The following is a 23340-nucleotide window of genomic DNA, read 5'->3' as shown; positions in this document are numbered from 1 at the left end:
TTAGCGATTCTCTGTTGATCCTCAGTTTCGCTGTTAGAATCATTTTAAGGTTTTCGCCACTTACCAGAGTTTACTTACTATGGTATGGAGTGGAAGAATTTCTTGTGTTGCTTTTAGAGTCTGTAGCTATGTTGATTCTCCTTGACTACCATTTTGATGTGCTTGTTTTTCATTGGAGTCCCTCACCTTTCTCCTTACACAATTTGTAGAGTTCACATTTCTTCCTTATTTTACTTAAGGTGATTTGTTTATTAAGCTTGTTCAGTCTGTGCTTACTGATCCTGGATATATGTATTTATCCTGCAAGCTCTTGGGTATTCTTTTGAAGGTATTGCATTTGTCCTCAACTGGAGCACTAATAAACAAATTTATTATTGAATTATTTAAGTTCTTCCCTCCTCTTGAAATTGCCTTTCTAAAATTCTACAGCTGAATGGCAGTGTTGAATTCCAGATCATGTTAAACTTAATCATATTGTGGCTGCTATCACCAGTGGTGCCTGTTTCATATTAGGGTTATTTACCATCTCACCCCTCACTGAGGCCATTGACAATTCAAGTCTATAATCCCTTTCCTTCAATAGTCAGCCATACCTTTGACTTTGGGCTCAAGTAGTCTACTAGTACCCAACCTGTCAACTCTTCACTCCCTACTCTCCTAGCCATTTGTCTGATGCTGGCCTGGAACCTTACATTGATCCTTGTCCAACACTTTCCATGGCAACTTACCAAAATTTAGATGCTCAGCATCTTTCCTAGAACTTCTTGACATTAATCCTGCCCTGGTACACCTTAATCTGCTACTTACCTGTTGGTTTTATCTTCTTAGTGTCTCTGTCGACGTGTTTGCATACAATTTTTGTCCACATTATCTTGCTGCTTAGCTAGCATCTTATCGGGTGGTGCATTTCGTGAAATGTATAGCCAGATAGGGAAGCTTTATGAGTTAATATATACCAACATTTCTGAACAGAAGGTAATAGAGGCCTTTGCGCACAATACAACTTGTATATTCTCAGAATATGATCAATCTCAAGCAGAAACTGAATTTTATGACAAGTATTTTTTAATGTCCTTTAACAACATAACAGCAGTAAACAATGACTAAAAACTAGGCACAATAAATTGCTGCAGCATGAGTCTTATACATGAAAGTTATTTGTGAAATACAGACAGCCATAAAGAGAGAAATAGCCAATGGCACCTGCAGAGCTATAAACAACATATTATAGGGTCCACGTTTTGTTACAGCAGTCTATCAATGTGACACAAAATCACCATTGTCGAGTACAGAATCCTTAAATGTGTCAGTTCCAGAATGTGAATTGTAGCCCTGAGAACCATCTCCAAGTGCACTGTTTTCATACCAAAAGAGGGGATACCACGTATGAACAATTGCAGCAATAAAAAGCCATAGGCTGCTGCATGTCTGACAACTACAATGTCTACAGGCTGAAGATGGAATAACAGGATTTCACACAAACATCAGTTTTTTTACAAAAGTATAGCTAAAGGAATAGAGCAAAAAGTATCAGCTGCAACAAATTTAACATTTTAATTCTGGTGTTCATTCATTACAAACATCAAATATTATGGAAATACATGACTGAACACATACCAGTTTCTTTTTATACCTGTTTCTGTTATACTGCTGCTAGTTAGTATCATGATCCTCTGTTGTATTCGCTGCATAAAATCTTTTTTCTCCTCTGGTTCTTTTGCCAATTACTTTTAATCTATGTACTCTGGTTATCGACTCTTCTACCACTGGAAACAGTTTCTCATTTACTCTATCAAAACTGTTCATGATTTTGAACACCTCTATCAAATCTCCTCTTAACCTTCTCTGCTCTAAGGAGAACAAACCCAGCTTCTCCAGTCCCTCTACGTAACTAAACTCCCTCATCCCTGGTACCATTCTAGTAAATCTCTTCTGCACCCTCTCTAAGGCCTTGACATCCTTCCTAAAGTGCGGTGCCCAGAATTGGATACAATTCTCAATATGGAGGTTTAGCATAACCTCCTTGCTTTTGTACTCTATGCCTCTACAAGGATCCCATATGCTTTTTTAACAACCTTCTCAACTTGTCCTGCCACCTTCAAAGATTTGTGTACATACACCCCCAGGTCTCTGTTCCTACACCCCCTTTAAAATTGTACCATTTAGTTTAGATTGCCTCTCCTCATTCTTCCTACCAAATTGTATCACTTCACACTTCTCTGCATTAAATTTCATCTGCCATGTGTCTGCCCATTTCACCAATCTGTCTATGTCCTCCTGAAGTCTGTTACTATCCTCCTCATTGTTTATGACATTTCCGAGTTTCATGTCACCTGCAAATTTTCAAATTATGCCCTGTATACCCAAGTCCAGATCATTAATATATATCAAAAAGAGCAGTGGTCCTAATACCGACCCCTGGAGGACACCATTGTCTACCTCCCTCCAGTCTGAAAAAACAATCGTTCGCTACTCTCTGCTTTCTGTCCCTTAGGCAATTTCATATCCATGCTGCCACTGTCTCTTTAATCCCATCGGCTTCAATTTTGCTAACAAGTCTACTACGTGGTACTTTATCAAATACCTTTTGAAAGTCCATATACACATCAACCACACTACCCTCGGGACCTGAGAGTGTTTGATGCTGACACTAGGTCATAAAATTAACAAAAATGTTTCACTCCCATGGCTGACAGATTGTGAGCAAAATATTCACCCAAAATATAAAAAAAAACACAAAGGTGGATTTTTGAAGATGTATGTGGCTGGGATACAAAAAAAAAGCCACATTGCTCAATTAAGAACATTAGTTGCCACCACTGCCAAGTTGGGTAATATGACAGCAAAATTCTTGAATCAACTGATGTCTCATAAATCCTTCGATTAAAAAGGGACTCTGCCTAAATATGGACTTTCTCTAGTATTTAAATATATTAGTTCCCACCAACAGTGAAGAGTTATTAATTCACATAATCAAAACTACCTCCCAGAGTGAAAGTGGCAATGTGTCAGGCTCTCCCTGGCAACAGCAGTGCCTGTCACACCCCTGAGACACAAAAATTCCTGCAGTCCTCTAATCAAGTCCCAGGTCAGACATTACCGAAGACAATTCCACACAATGCACTCTATTCTTGGCTAGTGCACTTCTAAATATTAAGAACAAAAGGAAACACTTAATTGTTTCACTGTGTGCACACTGTGAAGGTATTTGTCAAAGTCATTGTAAATGTTACTTCTCGCTTCATTCCCTATACAAAGAACGTCAGGAACAGAACACAATTTATAATCCATACAGTTAAAATTGTATTTTGTTAAGTAATATTAGAGAATACTTATGATAATTGTGATGGTGCAGCTATCTCTCACAACTCCCTGCCAACTGTTGATTAAATTTAGGTTATGAGTCATTCCCTCCTGTAAGTCTTGCTGCACTCCCAAATACTGCAGCCCTGTGGGTTACTGACTTTGCAGAGGCCTTTTACCCTTTAGGATTCACACAAGCTGAGATCATTTGTGACCAAACCACTCAGGAAGACAGTATTATCAACATAGTCACATTTAAGGTGGGCTCAGATTCTAAATTAAATAACTAGATTTATTTAGAGAGATTATACAAGTAGGTTACACACAGGCAGCAAAAGTTTATTTACAATGACAGCAATAAATGACCTGATCTTTTAAAATTCTGTTCCTCAAGCAATGAATGCAGTCAGAATGTCTTAACTAACAGTCTGTAACCTGCTTTAACAATCGCTTTTGGTTCTATTACACAGCGGACCCCCACCTCCCCCTGTTGTACACATGCTCTCGTGGTTTTAGTCTTTTTCTCTCTCAGATCAGATACGTAAATGTTTCATTACCCTTTAAGTTGTCTGGAATGCATGGTAAATTCAGGGAGACAAGGTACTGTATATTGATTGCATAACAGTTCCTCTGATAGCCCCATTTCCAGGTTGAATGGTCTATAGAGGGGTATTATTCACACTACGCAATCAAACATACTGGTTTAATTAACACTTTAAAACTGTATGGAAGTTGAAGATAAAAAAAAGCATCTGGAAATCAGGCACGGTGAAGTCAGGTGGCCATCTTAACCCTTCCCCAACCTTGACTTTACATTTATACAAAGTATAATTAAACTATAATTATACACAAAGCTAGTTCGGCCTCTATCTACATATATGCAATGTAAATACCATGGAATTTGTCACAATGATTATGATATTCAGAAAGCTAGAGTCATATACTCCAAAAGCCAAAGCTGAACAAATACAATTGTAGAATCTAAGGCTGGAGTTATTCTGCCACTATCAATCTCTGTGATTTGCAGAGCACAATGTAAAACTTGTACATCAGAGTTATACCAATTGTGCATCTCTCCTGGTCTCAATAAGACCAGCCATGAAAGATCTAATGCACATCTGCAGAGCTATTGAACAGATACAACACAAAATTTTAAAAGTTCCCATGGACACAGTACTTAAAATATTCCAGCCATTGTAAACGCAAACTGGTGTGAGTCAACCTCCTGGTGTGAGCCTCATAAGATGAGGGTACCGCAGTGACTAGTAATCCAGAGAACTGGATTTATAATCCATTCAAATCCCACTCTAGCAGGTCGAGAATTTGAATTCAGTTTCTTTTAAAATCTGGAAATAATAAAAGGAACGGCAATCCACCCCACCAGATTACTGCCCAGACTGTGAAGGCAAAAATGTACCCTCTTATGTATACAGTAGAACTTCTCATCAGAACGTACTTAAAGGGGTATGGTCTTTATAAAAAAAAGTATCAGGTGGATTTTTAAAAATTTGTTTTCAGATGGAGAAGAGCCATGTGTTGTTTTTGTCATGATTACTTTAGCGCATGTGTGATTGTCAACAAGTGGAGCAAATGTTTGTCAAATACTTTTACATGATGCCCCTTTAAAATCAGTTCCACAGCTTTGAACTCTAATTTATGGCAACTTTGCCTATTCCCTCATGAGTCCGTCTTTTATTTTAACAAAGCTAGATCATGTAAAATGACAGAATACTATAGAAATCTGAGGTAATATCAGGCACGAATCATATTTATATTAAAATTAACTGGAATACAAATGGCATTAATAATATTCCATTTGCGAGGCAGAAAATTACAATCCACGGTAGCTAAACGATGACGCTGTCCCCTGAATACGTGTTCACAGAAAATTCTATACATTTGCACTGCTATGGGGAAAGAGCAGGAGAATGGGACGAGCTGGATTGCTTTTACAAAGAACCGGCACAGGCTCGATGGGCCGAATAGCCTCCTTCTGTGCTGTAACGATTCTAGGATTCTAATGTGCAATGTACATTAGCAATTCAGGACAAGTGTGATTCAAACAAAAAGCCTAACAGGACAAGCACAGATCACATACGTCCCATTGAGCCACATTAAAAAAAAAGGCTAAATCTCTGCAAATTAACACATGGTTACAACTGGGAATTTCGCCTCTTTTGGTGTCATTACCGGAAAATTTACAACTTAATGTGACGTTACGCTGACGCAGTATTAGTTTATGATGTCTGTTTTGTTTAAAGCCATCAAAATCTGACTGAATGCACTTGAATTATTGTTTGATTAATCCAACGCCAATATTGTTTAATGTCTCCCGACAATTTCTATGTGCATAGATCTTCCCAAATAATCACAAGGGACATCGCTACAAGTCCTTAGGTGAAGGGAGTCCTGCATTAGAACTGTTCTGTAAGTATTGGGATCGATATGATTCGGCTTTCTACATTCAGAATAATTCGGTAGATTTCACTTCGGGTTAGTATTTTATTTTTCCAGCTTCCGGTCAGGTTTCCAAAAGACTCACAAAAACTAAGGATTCAGAAATGAGCGAGAGAGAAACTTGGCTTCCCACCGACCAATGAGCAGCATTTAGGAATAACATTCAGCCAGAGTCGACAGCCGTAGCTGGAAAAGGGGAGGGGAAAATAAACAAGAAATTGATAAGAATAACATGAACTTGGTGTCAGAAATAAGTTATTCAGGAATGCTGAGAAATTAATTCAATAACAATGCACTTAATCGTTAATTGCAATCGTTAATTCCATGAAATAGCCCAGTATTCTGAATAGCTTTCTCCCAAACATAACGCCCAGTGAATTAATAGTAAACAATTTTACAACACCAAGTTATAGTCCAGCAATTTTATTTTAAATTCACAAGCTTTCGGAGGCTTCCTCCTTCGTCAGGTGAACGATCGTTCACCTGACGAAGGAGGAAGCCTCCGAAAGCTTGTGAATTTAAAATAAAATTGCTGGACTATAACTTGGTGTTGTAAAATTGTTTACAATTGTCAACCCCAGTCCATCACCGGCATCTCCACATCATGAATTAATAGTGTAATAGGTGCCTAATAGAACCCCCAATATCATTATTTAACATGTTGAATTATTTTTGTTGCAATCGATTCCTCTTTTCCCGGCACATGTTGTTTAATGTGACAGTTTAGGAGTGCAACGCTCTTGTCAAATTTTGTATCCCTGTGCTTCCTATTTGCGATTTGATCTGTTTCAAACATGTTTACGATTTTGACACTTTTACAATCAGTCCGGCAATGGCAGTCGTTGCCATAATAAAGCCAGGAATCTGCTTAGAATTTGGCATCAGTGTGCCTAGAGCATCTAAATATGACATAATTTGGCCTGGAAACTAGGCAATAAATGAGGCTGTTTACTATTCTTGTAAGGAATCTTACAACACCAGGTTATAGTCCAACAAATTTATTTTAAAATCACAAGCTTTCAGAGATTATCCCCTTTGTCAGATGAATGAGTGAAAAGGTTCTCAAATCGCATATCTTATACTAGGCTGGGACAGCATCACACCAATCAAAAGGTGTCGTTGTTATTCAAACAGGCCAGTCACGGAGAACAGCACGTCCCAGTACACTGGATATACATTGTGTCAATTACACAGACAGGCAGAAAGAAACCCAAAATGGCAGAGAGAGAGAGAGAGAGAGAATATTAAAAAACATAATTTTTTTCCCCCTTTTTGCTGGTGGGGTTACGTGTAGCGTGACATGAACCCAAGATCCCGGTTGAGGCCGTCCTCATGGGTGCGGAACTTGGCTATCAACTTCTGCTCGACGATTTTGCGTTGTCGTGTGTCTCGAAGGCCGCCTTGGAGAACGCTTACCCGAAGTAAGCGTTCGGGTAAGCGTTCTCCAAGGCGGCCTTCGAGACACACGACAACGCAAAATCGTCGAGCAGAAGTTGATAGCCAAGTTCCGCACCCATGAGGACGGCCTCAACCGGGATCTTGGGTTCATGTCACGCTACACGTAACCCCACCAGCAAAAAGGGGGAAAAAATTATGTTTTTTAATATTCTCTCTCTCTCTCTCTGCCATTTTGGGTTTCTTTCTGCCTGTCTGTGTAATTGACACAATGTATATCCAGTGTACTGGGACGTGCTGTTCTCCGTGACTGGCCTGTTTGAATAACAACGACACCTTTTGATTGGTGTGATGCTGTCCCAGCCTAGTATAAGATATGCGATTTGAGAACCTTTTCACTCATTCATCTGACGAAGGGGATAATCTCTGAAAGCTTGCGATTTTAAAATAAATTTGTTGGACTATAACCTGGTGTTGTAAGATTCCTTACATTTGTCCACCCCAGTCCATCACCGGCATCTCCACATCATGGCTACTATTCTTGTGTCATCGAGGAAAAACATTTTGGACAGGACAATGCTGTAGTCAACTGAAAACAATTTTTAAAAACCAGTAACACCTAGGTCCCAATGTACATAATAATTATAAATAGAGACTTGTGATATTGCAACAGGTTATTGAAGGTAACATAGTCTAACTGGAAAATCTGACACTTTAAAGTATGAAAACAACTGTTTCATTCCTTACTAACAAATAAGATGTTCATTATAGTTATGGGGCACCACTACTGAAGTTCTGCTCAGCATACACAAGAACAAGTCTAGTCCATAAGAATGGATGTGAGTTAGTAACAATTAGTTGGACTTCTGTGGATTGTTCTCATGCTGAACTTTGCTTTCCTGTAACAAAGAATATTACAGGAACAGCGTGAAAAATAGGTACCAAATAGTTACACTTGGGGAATGATTTCTGAAATATATCCAGTTAGCTGTAATTTGTAATGGGATAGGAAATGTGCACAATCATACTTTATTATCTTATTGTGGAGATGCCGGTGATGGACTGGGGTTGACAATTGTAAACAATTTTACAACACCAAGTTATAGTCCAACAAATTTATTTTAAATTCCACAAGCTTTCGGAGGCTTCCTCCTTCGTTCACCTGACGAAGGAGGAAGCCTCCGAAAGCTTGTGGAATTTAAAATAAATTTGTTGGACTATAACTTGGTGTTGTAAAATTGTTTACTATTATCTTATTAATAGATCTCCTGTGGCATTGCTCACAGTGATTCAATTTCAATTCTATTTGTAAATTCCCAACTTAGATCCTTTGATTTTTTTAAGCTTTTAAGCTACATCTGTGGCTCCACTGGGAATTTGATCAAAGTAGATAAGAGCTAATTCAATTCTTACACCTCGCGGCGGCTGAGAGGTAGCAATTGAAAACATTAATATTATGAGCTTCTAAAATACTGATTACTGGATCAACAATGCAGCTGTAAGCAAAAAAAAAGCTTTCTGAAGCTCTTGGAAAAGAAGACTTGATCCACATAATAGATGGTTCTCAAGATTCAAGCTATATTACGAATTTGTGTTTAAAAAGCCACATGGTGAAAGAGACAGCCCCACGTGTCTGCTTCTGATGACAGAATTTGCAATGTTCTGCCCAGCATCCTTAAAAATTGTATAAGTAAGAGTGGTTATTGTATAATAAAAGGGATAAAATTAGCCAGCAAAAATGCAATGAATTTAAGCACATTAAATGTTAACCAGAGGAGTCTCAGAGCAAGGAATAATGATAGTTCAAAGCAAGCAGCCAAACTCGGCATTCACACGTATGTTTTTTCTCTTGGGATTCATCTTGTCTATTCTTGGCTTAATACTCAGGCCTGTAGTTTCTTGCAGCTTCTTGCAGAGTTTTACATATTCTTAACATTTAGGGAGTTCATGATATAGCAGTAATAGTGGTCCTTGGCATAACAAGATAAACATATACGTGGTCCATAATTTATGGCCTCCAAATACCACATTATAATGGAGCATTTAGGATATTGATGCTACAACATGGTAAATATTTTATAGTAATGACAGCAATGTCTATGTACAGTACAAAGAAGAAGAACCACAAAAAAAGTCAGGGCTTCCCCAAGAAATGTTCAATGTCTCCTGAATGCAGCAAAAGGGATAAACCATTTGGTGAAGATTCTGAGGTATGTTGGAAAGTCTCACTTTTTCGAAGTTGCCAGCTGGTTTGTTGTCTGATGATCTGGATGCTTTACTTTATTTTGACCTATCTATGCAATAACTGTTGTGCATGAAAAATTACATACCATACCATCTTTTAATGCATATTATTTGAATATAGTTTGATGCTGATAAACACATAACTGATCTAAAAAATATTGTTGCTTGTATCAGGATTTATAGGGACAACATAAAACATATTTATACCTCATACTATTTAATTACTTAAAAGGAAAGTGCATTGTAAGGAATTATCACAAAATCTTTAATGTTACAAAGGGAGGTATCCATACAGTTACTGATATCTCTCAGTCACTGCTTGTAGCAATATTTTATGCTTTAAAACCGACAGTTTGGAGAGAGCAGCCATTTTGTATAGCACTCCTCCCAGTGTGATGACACGAGATTATGTTCGTGTAATGTTGTCAATGGTTGTTATGAACTGAAGCATTCCACAGCTTCATGATGTCACTTAAGGGAGTTTGACCACAAAAAGAGCTTTCTTTAGCCTGTCTATAACTAGCACTTTTAAAGCATAAAACATGGTACCAAGGGTTTGTACTGATAAGTATCCAGATATCGCCCTTCCTAGCATTATATTAAAATCAGTAGAATGCTGAAAAAGTCACATGGCAAAAAGAAAAATAATGATCAATCCGCTTCCATTGAGTTGACACCACAGTTCTGTCCAGCATGCTTAACGGCTGTACAAGTACACATGCACTGCATATTAATCTGAATTGAGGCAATAAGTATAGGTTTCATGCAGTACATACTTTTAGTGTGTGAAAAATTAACTTAAAAGCCAATATTTAGTACAGTCAGAAAATAGTACAAAAAGTTAATAATATTTGGAACTAGAATACATCTTCAAATACATCAAATTACATCGAGTTACGTAGAAACTACAGCACAGAAACGGACCATTCAGTCTAACTGGTCTATGCCGATGTTTATGCTCCACACGAGCCTCCTCCCTCCTTACTTCATCTAACCCTATCAGGATACCCTTTTATTCCTTTCTCCCTCATGTGCTTATCCAGCTTCCCCTTAAATGCTATTTGCCTCAACTACTCCTTGTGATAGTACATTCCACATTCTTACCACTCTTTGGGTAAAGAGGTTTCTCCTGAATTGTCTCTTGGATTTATTAGCAACTATTTTATATTTATGACCTCTAGTTTTGGACTCCCCTACATGTGGAAACATTTTCTCTATGTCTCCCCTGTCAAACCCTATCATTATCTTAAAGAGCTCTATCTATAGAAAAGAGCCCCAGCCTGATCAGCCTTTCCTGATAAGGATATCCTTTCAGTTCTGGTATCATCCTTATGAAACTTTTCTGCACCCTTTCGAATGCCTCTCTATCCTTTCTATAATATGGAGACCAGAACTGTGCATAATACTCCAAGTGTAGTCTCACCAAGGTTCAATACAAATTTAACATAACTTCTTTGCTTTTCAATTCTATCTCTCTAGAAATGAACTCTAGTGCTTGATTTGCCTTTTTTATGACCTTATTAACCTGCGTCACTATTTTTAGTGATTTGTGTATCTGTACCCTTAGATCCCTTTGCTCCTCTTTCCCATTTAGACTCTTATTATCCAAGCAATATGTGGCCTCCTTATTCTTCCTGCCAAAATGCACCACCTCACACTTATCTATATTGAAATTCATTTGCCAATTACATGCCCATTCTGCAAGTTTATTAATATCTTCTTGCATTTTGACACATTCTTCCTTTATATTAACTACGCCACCAAATTTGGTGTTATCCGCAAATTTTGAAATTGTACTCCCTATTCCTAGGTCCAAATCATTACTGTAAATGGTGAACAACAGTGGTCCCAGCACCGATCCCTGTGGAACACCACTTCCTACCTTTTGCTAGTCTGAGTAACTACCCTTAACACCTACTCTCTGTTTGCTGTTTTGAACCAGCTTGCTATCCCTTTTGCTATCTTTCCCCTGACTCCACATGCTCTGACCTTAGCCATGAGTCTACAATGCGGTACCTTTTTGAAGGCCTTTTGAAAATCCAAATATATTACATCTACTGCATTACTCTTGTCTACTCTTTCTGTTACTTCTTCAAAGAATTCAATAAGGTTGGTCAAACATAGCTTTCCCTTCTGAAATCTGTGCTAATTATTCTTTATTATATTTTCATTCTCTAGATGTCTTTCTACTACATCTTTGAGTAAAGATTCCATTTTCTTTCCTACCACCAACGTTACGCTAACTGGTCTGTAGTTCCCTGGACTGGTTCTATCTCCCTTTTTAAATATTGGAATAACATTAGCTGCCCGCCAGTCCTCTGGCACTATTTCCTTTTCTAGTGAATTTTTATATATATGTAATAGTGCGTCTGCTATCTCCTCCCTAACTTCTTTTAATATTCATGGATGCAATCCATCTGGACCAGGGGTCTTATTCTCCCTAACTTTGATTAGTTTATCAATTTTCTCCCCTCTTTCTATCTTAAATGTTTTAATATCTTTTTCGACCTTTTCTTCTAATATGCTGTCCACCTTGTTAGTCTCCCTGGTAAATACGGAGGCAAAGTAACTATTCAATATTTCTGCCATTTCGCTGTTGTTACCTGTGAGTTTATCTTGTGCATCCTTTATTGTCTATGTACTTAGACTTTTTCTTTAGTTTCAATTTTACCCTATCTCTTTATTCATCCATGGTGTTTCATTATTGGCTGGTTTGTTCTTGGTTTTTAGAGGAATATATTTCTCCTGAACTCTATTGATCACCGTTTTAAATGTTTCCCACTCCTGTTCTATTTCTTTGCCTGTCAAAATTTTTTTCCAGTTTACACAGCTTAGTTCCAGTCTCATCCCCTCAAAATTAGCTTTTTTTCCCCAATCTATTACTTCAGTCTTTGTCTTCCTTATGCCTTTCTCAATCATTATTTTAAACCTTATCATGTTATGATCGCTATTGTCTAGATGTTCCCCTACACTTACTTTTCTTATCTGTTCTGGTTCATTTCGCATTATTAGATCCAGCAGTGATTCCTCTCTTGTTGGGCTTCTCACATACTGGGTAAGAAAGGAGTCATGTGCACACTGTAAAAACTCCATTCCCTTTTCTCCATTGCCTACCTTTTCTTGCCAGTTTATTTGGGCATAATTGAAATCTCCCATGATTAGTCGATGTTTTTTACTCATTTCATCTATTTGTCTACATATTTCATCCTCCACGTCCCTTCCACTATTAGGTGGTCTGTAGAATATCCCTATTGACGTGATCAATCCCTTCTTAACCTTTGTTTCAATCCTTATGATTTCTGTTTCTATCGTAATGTTACTTTTGTCCCATTTTTCTCTCTATGTTGTCTCTAATTAGTACAGCTACCCCAACACCCCATCTTCCTTCCCTATCCTTTCTAAATACATTATATCCTGCAATATTTAACTGCCAGTCTTGTCCCTTATGTAACCATGTTTCAGTTATCCCCACCACATCTGGCTCCTCGCTATGAAATATTGCCTCCAGTTCCCCCATTTTGTTCCAGATGCTGTGCACATTGCTGTACAGGCAATTTAATTTGTTTTTAGTGATTGTTCCCCTCCCTTTTTTTTTAAACAGTCATTTTGCACTTATGTTCTATAACTGTATTTGTTCCCTGACCGTTTATGTTACTCTTATTCCTTAACTTGGTCTGATCTTTACTCTCATTTCCTATTTCCTTTTCCTTCAAACTTCCCCAGATTCCTCCCCCCATCTTACTAGTTTAAAGTCCTATCGACAGCCTTATTTATCTTTTCCGCTCGGACACTGGTCCCACTTCAGTTCAGGGGGAATCCGTCCCAATGGTACAGCTCCTTCCTGTCCCAGTACTGGTGCCAGTGTCTCATGAAATGGAACCCCTCCTTCCCACACCACTCTTTCAGCCATGCATTCACCTTCATAATCTGTTTATCCCTATGCCAATTAGCATGTGGCTCAGGTAGTAATCCCGAGTTTACCACACATGAGGTCCTGCTTTTTAATTTAGCTCCTAACTTCTAATATTCTCTTAGCAGGACCTCCACCGTTTTCTGGCTGGTAGATTGGATACTAGGATGACGTGTTTATTGAAATTAATATTTATTCTCAGGAAAACAAATATTTTCACTTATTTTTATAATCCTATTTTAGACTGTGCCTTTGAAAATAACAGTGTAGTCTAGACTACATTGTCCACTTTATTATTCATGAAACACTATTGCCTGGTGATAATTACCAAGTGTGAAAATATTAACTAATAAGGGTAACTTGTCTCCCAACCAGTTTGTGTTGTTTCACGAGACTAGAATAAAGGGCCAATTTTTCAAAAGCATGCTACTGGTGGGGAGCCTCCCCCACTATTTATGCATATTGGGATTTCCATCCATTCATTTTATGTATGGAAGATCATGGACAGCATGCTTACATCCTGATAGGTGTTGGCAACAAGTGAGGTTCCCTGTCAATAGCATGCATTGTAAAATCAGCCCTGTAATCCATTTATATAGGAAATATAGGCCGGGAAATTGGTTTTGCGCTGAAAGCCAGCGTTCAGAAGAAAATTGGGTCTTCGGCTTGATCTGCATAATATCAGTAAGCCGCAGATGCCAATGCAGGTGCAGCTAGCCGTTGGGGCCCTGGAAAATCTGTCTGGCTCTGACACATAGCTGGTCCGCAGGTAAGTCCTGGGGTGGGGGGGGAGTGGAAGGGTGGGAGGCAAACTGGAGTGGGGTGAGTGCAGGCCAGCAACGGACCACAGTATTGCTGTGGAGCACAACTGCTCCTCCGGGCTCCACAATAAGTTAAGTAAAAAAAAATGTAAACTTACCTGTACTTCAGAGGTACCGTTAAGGGCTGCTGGTTAGGCTGTGGTAGACCCGGAAACACCGAGGAGCATGCGCCAACCAGCTTTTGCCGAATATGGCATTGGAGCCCTAAAATAGACGTTAGGCCAATGATTAGCATATTGAAGAAGCCTCACCCCTAATTTAGGTAAGCGCCCCAAGCACTCGGGGCTGGGGAGGGGGAATCGGGCCCAGAAATTGGTCCTCCCTGCTGCTATTTTTCGCCCAGAAATCAGGCGTAATGGGGACCAATTTCCCCTTCATAATAACAATGTCAATTCTTTGTAGGAGGATGTAGCCTTTGGATTTTACAAAAACTCTGAGACAAGTTTTAATCCATTGCATTTTAAAGTGCTTCAGGGAGGATTTTTATTGTAACGGTTCCAACTATCTACTTGCAGCATGATGACCCTTCAGTACAAAAGAAGCAAAAATACCTCACAGATTCTGCTGTGTCCTCTGTTAGTAGTAACAAATGGACTCAACTACACAGTGAAGATTCTAAGGTATAGTGTATGGTGACCCTCATGTTGGAAAGGTGCCATTTTGATTTGCTTCAATTACATGTCACATTTTTAAAAATTCATTCTTGGGATGTGTGCATCCACCGCTGGCAAGCCAGCATTTATTGTCCATCCCTATTTGCCCTGAGAAGGTGGTGGGCCTTCTTCCTGAACTGAAGCAGTTTGATACAACTGAGTGGCTTGCTAGGTCACTTCAGAGGGCAGTTAAGAGTTAACCGCATTGGTATGGGACTGGAGTCACATATTGGCCAGCAGGGTTCCTTTCCTAAAGGACACCAGTGAACCAGTTGGGTTTTTATGACAATCCGACAGCTTCCTGTCACCAATTTTTTTATTTTCAGATTTTGTAAGCTAAACTCAAATCCTCAAACTGCCGTAGTGGGATTTGAACCTACGTTTTCTGGATTATGGAGGGTGGAAGATGGGCCAAGAAAGCATTGGAATAGTCAAGTCTAGAGGTAACAAAGACGTGGATGAGGGTTTCAGCAGCAGATGTGCTAAGGCAGGGCAGAGACGCGTGATGTTACGGAGTGAAAGTAGGCGATCTTGGTGATGGAGAAGATATGTGGTCAGAACCTCAGCTCAGGTATGTCAGCTCAAGTAGAATGTCAAGGTTGTGAATGGCGGTCTGGTTCAGCCTCAGACAGTGGCCAGGGAGAGGGAAGGAGTCGGTGGCTAAGGAACGGAGTTTGTGGTGGGGACCGAAGACAATGGCTTCGGTCTTCCAGATATTTAGTTGGAGGAAATTTTTGTTCATCCCTTACTGGATGTTGGACAAGCAGTGTGACAAATGAGAGACAGTTGGAGGGGTCAAGGGAGGTGGTGATGAGGTAGAGCTGGGTGTCGTCAGTGTACATGTAGAATCTGACGTCGTGTTTTCGGATGGTGTTGCCGAGGGGCAGCAAGTAGATGAAAAATAGGAAGGGGCCAAGGATAGATCCTTGGGGACTCCAGAGGAAACGGTACGGGAACAGGAAGAAAAGCCATTGCAGGTGATTCTTTGGCTACAGCTGGATAGATAAGAATGGAACCAGGCGAGCACAGTCCCACCCAGCTGGACGAGGGAGGAGAGGCGTTGGAGGAGAGTGATGTGGTCAATCATGTCAAAGGCTGCAGACAGGTTGAGAAGCATGGGGAGGGATAGTTTATCACGGGCATAGTCACATAGGACCGTTTCAGTACTTTGGCAGGGGCGGAAACCTGATGGGAGGGATTCAAACATGGAGTTGTGGGAAAGGTGGGCACAGATTTGGGAGGCGACAACACGTTCAAGGACTTTGGAGAGGAATGAGGTGGTAGTTTGCAAAGATAGAGGGATCAAGGGTAGATTTTTTGAGGAGGGGGGTGATGAAGACAGATTTAAAGGGGAGGGGGACAGTACCCGAGGAGAGGGAGCCATTAACAATATCAGCTAACATGGGGCCCAGGAAAAGAAGTTGGATGGTCAGCAGTTTGATGGGAATACTGTACCCACATACTTGGATATTACTTGTTCTTCCTGCTGTGAAAGCTCACACCATTCTGACTGTAGTGCACCTTTATCTGCATTAGGTAATTAATCCCTTGAGATGTAACAGCATCAAGAAACACCAGGTATCAACACGGCAAGGTACAAAGCTTGATTCTTACATTGTTTATATTGACTGTTTTGGACTAAGAATGATAAAGATTAAAGTCATTTCACAAATGGATTTTTAAAAACAAATTCAATAGTTCCTGGAACAACTCTTTATCCAACTCAACTGTTGCCCCTGTTTACTCTAAGTAGTTATTTTTAGGAGTGTGGGAAAAATTAGTGCCTGCTCCATTAATATGAATACACAAATTACTACACTTTAAAGCACACTTAACAAGTGCACTAACTCTAAAGCACAGAGCGGTTTTACCCCGTGCAGTTTATAAATCTGATGTGTAAACATTCTCTTACATAGGAATCTATTTAAAACAAACTTTTAGGAGCTACCCTGTGGGGATTAATTGCTGTGGATTAGCATTGTACCTTTTCACCTGGGTAGCAGGGTCTGAATTCACCCAAATGGATGAAAGTGCACTTATTAATGATTTATGGCAGGCTCACCGCAGATCTTGAAGTGCCTATTCCACAAAACTGTTTGTAATATACCACACATTTGGACCAAATTGACTCACTCAGATGTCATAAGAATGGTTGGTGTGAGAAATGAGAAATCCACTCTGGAGTAGGTAGATACTGTTTTTGAGTTACATTTAAGGGTATTGTTGGGAGCAAAATAGGGGAAGCTTTATGTTATACCAGGCTGTAGTTTATCTGACTTAAGAATCCTTAATGCTGATACTGGATGTCCAAATTTTAAAAAATGGACAGTTCCGCAGGATCGCTATCTCAAGCCATGATAGACATAATGATTCACCAAAACAGATTTTTAAAAAGCTGTAAAAGTGTTTTTTCCAAATAATGTAAAGAATAATACATAAAAGGGATGGAAAAAAATCTAATTAATTGAATCTGATAATGTCATAAAACATCGGTGAAAAGTATAAGCAGTTTATAACTTTCATCAGAATACTGAGACTAGATTACCGCTAGATAACATCTCGTAAATTATATATTATTTCTCTTACATGTTCTGAACAATATGTATTGTTTCAATTTTATGTGGGATCCTTATTCTGTTTTTGGCTAGTTTGAATGTCTGCCCTGATGCCAACTATGGTTGCGCTTCACATCCTTGATACATGGTTACAGTCATATGAGATGAGTTACTGGAATTTAATATTTTGCTGGTATTGAGTCCTGTATAATAAAATGGATTGCCTTAAAAGGTATGAAAATATCAGTTAAAACCAACGTTGTGTAATAAATACATACACAGTTCATCCTTTATAATATGAATAAGAACTTAATATTTGGTGTGACATATTTTTAATTCTCCTTCATGAGTTGAGACACTGGTGGGAAGAATGTTCCCACGGACCCACTTAATGTCTAACTCATGCACTCCATCAATGACTGACTCTTCAGCTATTCCTTTTATCTCCTGAAACCTAATTTCTAAGCTTCCATGTATGGTTTGTTAACTGTAACGGCATTTATACGTGAATAAATGTGGGAAATCAAAGCACATAGTTAATGATTCTCATGACCTTTTGTTCGTTCTGGGGTGTTTTACTATGTTAAAGGCACAATATAAATGCAAGTTGTTGTTGTGTAACATCTGGTTGGATTGAATGGCCTTTTCTCATTCTCTTATATTTTGGTAGCTACCTATGATTTCATTGCAAGACTGACTACAATGTCCAATATTTCTAATAAATAGAGAAGTGAGCCAATAAATTAATCTTTAGTGTTCCATGCACTATTGAGAAGCATTCTGCTACAAATTCGGTAATTACCAACACCCTTTTGAAAATAGTGCTACACCACTTCTACTCACAAGTAACAAGCTATCCTAGTCAGGAACACCATTTCAATTGTTTTATTTCCTTGCAATAAAGTAAGGACAATACTGAGACTAGGCAAAAATTTTCCCTTGGGTAGGAATTGTCAATAGACTTTGGATCAATGTTGGGCCTTCCTTCTTTGCCTATGCAGCTTCTGGATTTTATGGAACTTTTAAAAAATCGAAATGTAAGTAATGGAGAAAAGGAAAATGAGGAAGAGGGAGAGAAATATGAGAAGAGATAGAAAGACGTGAGAGACTATGTGATGTTGTGTTCCTGACCTGCACCACTGTTTCTGTTTATTACTAAACACACTCTGTTCTGTATATAACTGTGGCTGGAGTTTGTTTGGAAAAGGCTGATGATCTTATTACCTGGTGATGTACATAGGTCTTCATAATGTACAATGGATAGCTTTTGGAATTGTAGTCACTGTTGCTATGTAAGCAAATATAGCAGCCATTTTGCACACAGCAAGATCTCACAAGCAGCAATGAGGTGAATGATTGATGAATCTATTTTTAATAGTGTTGGTTAAGTGAAAAACATTGCCCAGGACACCAGGAGAGCTTCCTGCTCTTCGTCAAATAGTGCTATTGGAGTTTTAGCATCCACCTGAGCAGGGAGTCAGGGCCTCAGTTTAACATGTCATCTGAATGACTGTATCTCAGTGCACTACTCCTTTAGTATTATACTGAAGTGTTGACTTATATTTGGTGCTCAAGTCCTAGAAGAGGTGGGGGGGGGGCGGGGCTTGAACGCACAACCTTTTTTCTCAGAGCCAAGCTGACACTTAGTAAATAAATACATTTAAAAAGTAAAAAAGAGAATTACAAGATCAAAAGGGAAATGGGACAAATTTCAAATCTGAACTGAATTGGGTCATTTAATTTACTGACTTTCTAATTTGGCCCAATGGGACATCTTGGTTGACCTGTTTGCTTAGTTGCAAAGAACAAATATCTCTCTATGTTTCTGTGCTACTAATTGTCCATTATATCCTGGTGTATGTTTCCCTGCAGGTGATGAACAAACAAATTCTGTCTGTGTCTGGATCCAGATTAATGGAGGTAGATATACTTGTAATTTTATTTTTAGTTAAAGGACACAGTACATAAGGACTAAGAAAATACTTTCTGTCATTCCAGTTTGCTCTGTCTGGGCCTGTTTCAGGTTCTGATGTGTTCACTGCTTTTTTTTTCCTGACCCAAACCCATATTCTTCCACATCCTGCTGAATCATGGGTTAATCCATTTCTTCTATAATTGCTTTAACTGTCAATTATTGAAGTTTCAGTTTAGCACTAACAGAAGCAGTAGCAGATTATGGGGAAATGAAGGTGATGAGGCTGCTTTTAGACTTAAGGCAGACTTGACCTGAATCCCGCTGAATTTGAAGAGAATCTTAGAAAATAGTTTTGTTCATTCAAGTGTGTATTTCATTCATAACTTTAAAAAGTTGACACTTATAATGAGACTTGACATATATGACTAGCTATCCAAATGAAGAGTGGTTGATGAAGTTCTGAGTGTCAATTTTTTAAAGTTATGAATGAAATAATGAAATACGCAGTAATTTATGAAAGTAGTCTGTTTATTTATTGAACAATAATTGCATAAGATACTTGATGAACTTCAGATCAAACGAGTTTTGTCTGTTAGGGAATGCACCTTGGGAAATCATGGGCTGTGTGCCTGCGATTTCTCATGATTCACTTTTACACTGGGAGCTCCGGACTCTGGAATCAGCCTGAAATATGCAGCTCGTTATTTTCACCTTCTGTCACATCCTCAAATAATTCTAACAATTTTATTTCGGTGTAACAGATTAAAAGTAATCTTTTTATTCCTCCTACCTGTCAGGTCCATCCCCAAAGACTGCATCCGGTAGATCAGGATCTTTTTCTTAGCAGCTGCTGGGGAGCTCTTAATCTTGAACGAAGGGTCTTCTCTTCCTCATCCACCTCTTCTTCTCCCCCCTCCCCCCTCACCTGTCAAGTGATTCACCCATGGCGCTTCCCTTGTACTTCTAATTCCCATGGGGAGATGGACCTGGACTTCTGGAATTATGGCCAAACCTCCACAAACATGCTTCGTTCCACTGTGGGCTGCCTGCTGCTAAAATCATAACTCTAAGACTTTAGAATCAGACACTCTTCAGTACTAACCCTGAACATGTAAGGGGAGGATGGTGATAGATCAAACTTATGATTCTAATCGTGATGTCAGGTCTCATCACTGAAAAGTTGCAGGCATTCTGTGGCATGGTTGCAAGCTTCTCTCAATGTGGAGGGTTTGTGATTGTGGAAGCTTTCAAAATAACATTCCTCTGTCTATGAGGATGCTTGGTTCAAGTGGTAGCCAACGCCTTACTCTCTATGGTAATGTCACGTGCAACAATCTATTAGCTATAAATCACACCTCCTTCAGGCCACCAGTGCCATTATTTTTAATTCTAAGTGGCAGCGATGTGAAAACTGGCGAGAATCCAACAAAATCATGATTGCTGGTGTTTTCAGTAGGGAGTGGAGCTATGAAAATTGGTTTCCAACTGTTTTAGGTGAAAGATGACTGTGGAGTGGTACAAAAGGCCAAGAAAAATATGGAGTGCCATAAGTCACTTCATAATTTCCTCTTTATTTTGCACCATTCAAGGGTCCTGACAATGTGGATGCGCCATTATATCCCCAGGAAAATCTGGGCCAATAATTGATTAGCATTAGAATCATTTGTTTAAAAAGCTTGGAAAGCATGTTTATATGAGGTTAAATGTCTAATTGTGGGTATTTGATTGCAACATTCATTTATAAAGAACTAATATATTTTCTTTCAAATGTATATACAATAATCTCCATGAGTTAACCTGAAAGTATGGGCATACTTCTCCATTACAGAGAAACATAAAACATAGAAAATAGGAGCAGGAGTAGGCCATTCAGCCCTTTGAGTCTGCTTCGCCATTCAACATGATCATGGCTGATCCTCTATCTCAATACCATATTCCTGCTCGCTCCCCGTACCCCTTGATGCCTTTTGTGTCTAGAAATCTGTCCACCTCCTTCTTAAATATATTCAGTGACTTGGCCTCCACTGCCTTCTGTGGTAGAGAATTCCACAGGTTCACCACCCTCTGAGTGAAGAAATTTCTCCTCATCTCTGTCCTAAATATCCTACCCCGTATCCTGAGACTGTGACCCCTCGTTCTGGACCCCACAGCCAGGGGAAACATCCTCCCTGCATCCAGTCTGTCTAGCCCTTTTAAAAATGTAAATGTTTCAATGAGATCCCCTCTCATTCTTCTAAACTCGAGTGAATACAGGCTGAGTCAACCCAATCTCTTCTCATATGACAGTCCTGCCATCGCAGGGATCAGTCTGGTGAACCTTCGCTGCACTCCCTCTATGGCAAGTATATCCTTAGGTAAGGAGACCAAAACTGCACACAATACTCCAGGTGCGCTCTCACCAAGGCCCTGTATAACTGCAGTAAGATATCCTTGCTCCTATACTCAAAACCTCTTGCAATGAAGGCAAATGTACCATTTGCCTTCTTAACTGCTTGCTGCACCTGCATGTTTGCTTTCAGTGACTGGTGTACAAGGACACCCAGGTCCCTTTATGCATCATAAATCCATGTTGACTTTGTCTAATCCGGTTGATATTTTCTAAATGTCCTGTTGTCACATCCTTTATAATAGACTCTAGCATTTTCCCTACTACTGATGTTAGGCTAACCAGTCTGTAGTTCACTGTTTTCTCTCCCTCCTTTTTTAAATAGTGGGGTTACATTTGCCACCCTCCAATCTGTAGGAACTGTTCCATAATCTATAGAATTTTGGAAGATGACAACTAATGCATCCACTATTTCCATGGCTACCTCTTTTATTACTCTGGGATGCAGATTATCAGGCCCTGGGATTTATTGGATTTATCCTATTAATTTCTCCAGCACTATTTTTTTACTAATACTAATTTCCTTTAATTCCTTCTTCTCACTAGTCACTTGGTTCCCTAGCATTTCTGGGAAGTTATTTGTGTCCTCTTCTGTGAAAACAGAACCAAAGTATTTGTTTAATTGGTCTGCCATTTCCCTGTTCCCCATTATAAATTGTCCTTTTTCTGACTGTAAGGGACCTACATTTGTCTTCACTAATCTTTTTCTTTTTACATACTTGTAGAGGCTTTAACAGTGCACTTTTATGTTCCTTGCAAGTTTACTTCACTTAATTTGCCAAGAACATGCTCATGACTGCACTCTAGCTTGCTTGGGATAGTTTGGCAGTATCTTTTTAGTTAGCTATTCCAGTGGAAATAATGATGCACTGGTAACCAGGGATTTTTTAACAGTTTGTTGTTGGTGGCAGAAAAAGATTTACTAACTTCACCAGAACTTTTGAATGTATAACACAAATCTTGGCTACTGCTATTAATTAATTTCCTTAATGTCTCCACACATTTGGAAACTGTAAAAGATAAAAATGCTTCTATTTGTTGTTTTATAACTTGTCGTTTAAAGCTTGTTCTTGCATTAGAACTATGTAATTAATTGTTTACATTAATACATCTACAGTAATAGTTTCAAGTCTTCATTAAACCCGATACTGTAGTTTCAGTTATACAGTTTTATACAAAACTGGCCCCTGTGTTCAAGTCCATGCTTTGGCTGATATGTGATCTCCAATGGACCAGAACCGAAGGTCATGTCAGCAGGCAGTAAGAGATAAATCCTCGTCACAATTAAAATATATGAATGAGCACCCCAAGCTGTTTTTCTGATGTTTAGGTCAGAGATTCAGTGTCAAAGAGCAAGCCAGAAGTCTAGTTGGGTGGATAAGGAAGTCTTTTTGTTGCAGTCATCCTGTTTGCTCCTTCCCTCCCCAAATTTTGTTTGAACATACATGTCAGAATAGTTTGGAAATGATTGACAGCTCCTTGTCAGCGTGTAGAATGTACCATTCCCTACTATGCAAGTTGAAGTCCTCACTGACTAAAAGCCTGGTTGACTTCATTTGGGTGCCCTTCTGGAACCTCATCTGAAATACTGGATGTCTTGGAAGTACTGGGCAACCATTTTAACCAGGTTTTCTCCCCCCAGATAGGATGCTATGAATGCTTTATGTGGGTAAGCTAAGAGGAGTAGCACTTTGCATCAGA

At 39.1% G+C, this 23340-nt stretch overlaps 1 protein-coding gene across 1 annotated transcript in view; it reads left to right on the top strand.

The window, feature by feature from the left end:
* The first annotated feature begins 9239 nt into the window (after positions 1-9239).
* The window catches only part of LOC137341780 (protein monoglycylase TTLL8-like), a 71770-nt gene continuing 57669 nt past the window's right edge, over positions 9240-23340 (top strand). The window contains exons 1-2 of the mRNA XM_068005282.1: positions 9240-9365; positions 14646-14750. Coding sequence (XP_067861383.1) covers positions 9240-9365; positions 14646-14750 — 231 coding nt within the window. The remainder of the gene's footprint in view (positions 9366-14645; positions 14751-23340) is intronic.

Source organism: Heptranchias perlo, chromosome 24, assembly GCF_035084215.1.
Source record: "Heptranchias perlo isolate sHepPer1 chromosome 24, sHepPer1.hap1, whole genome shotgun sequence".
NCBI lineage: Eukaryota > Metazoa > Chordata > Chondrichthyes > Hexanchiformes > Hexanchidae > Heptranchias > Heptranchias perlo.
This window is presented reverse-complemented; position numbering and strand designations above follow the sequence as displayed.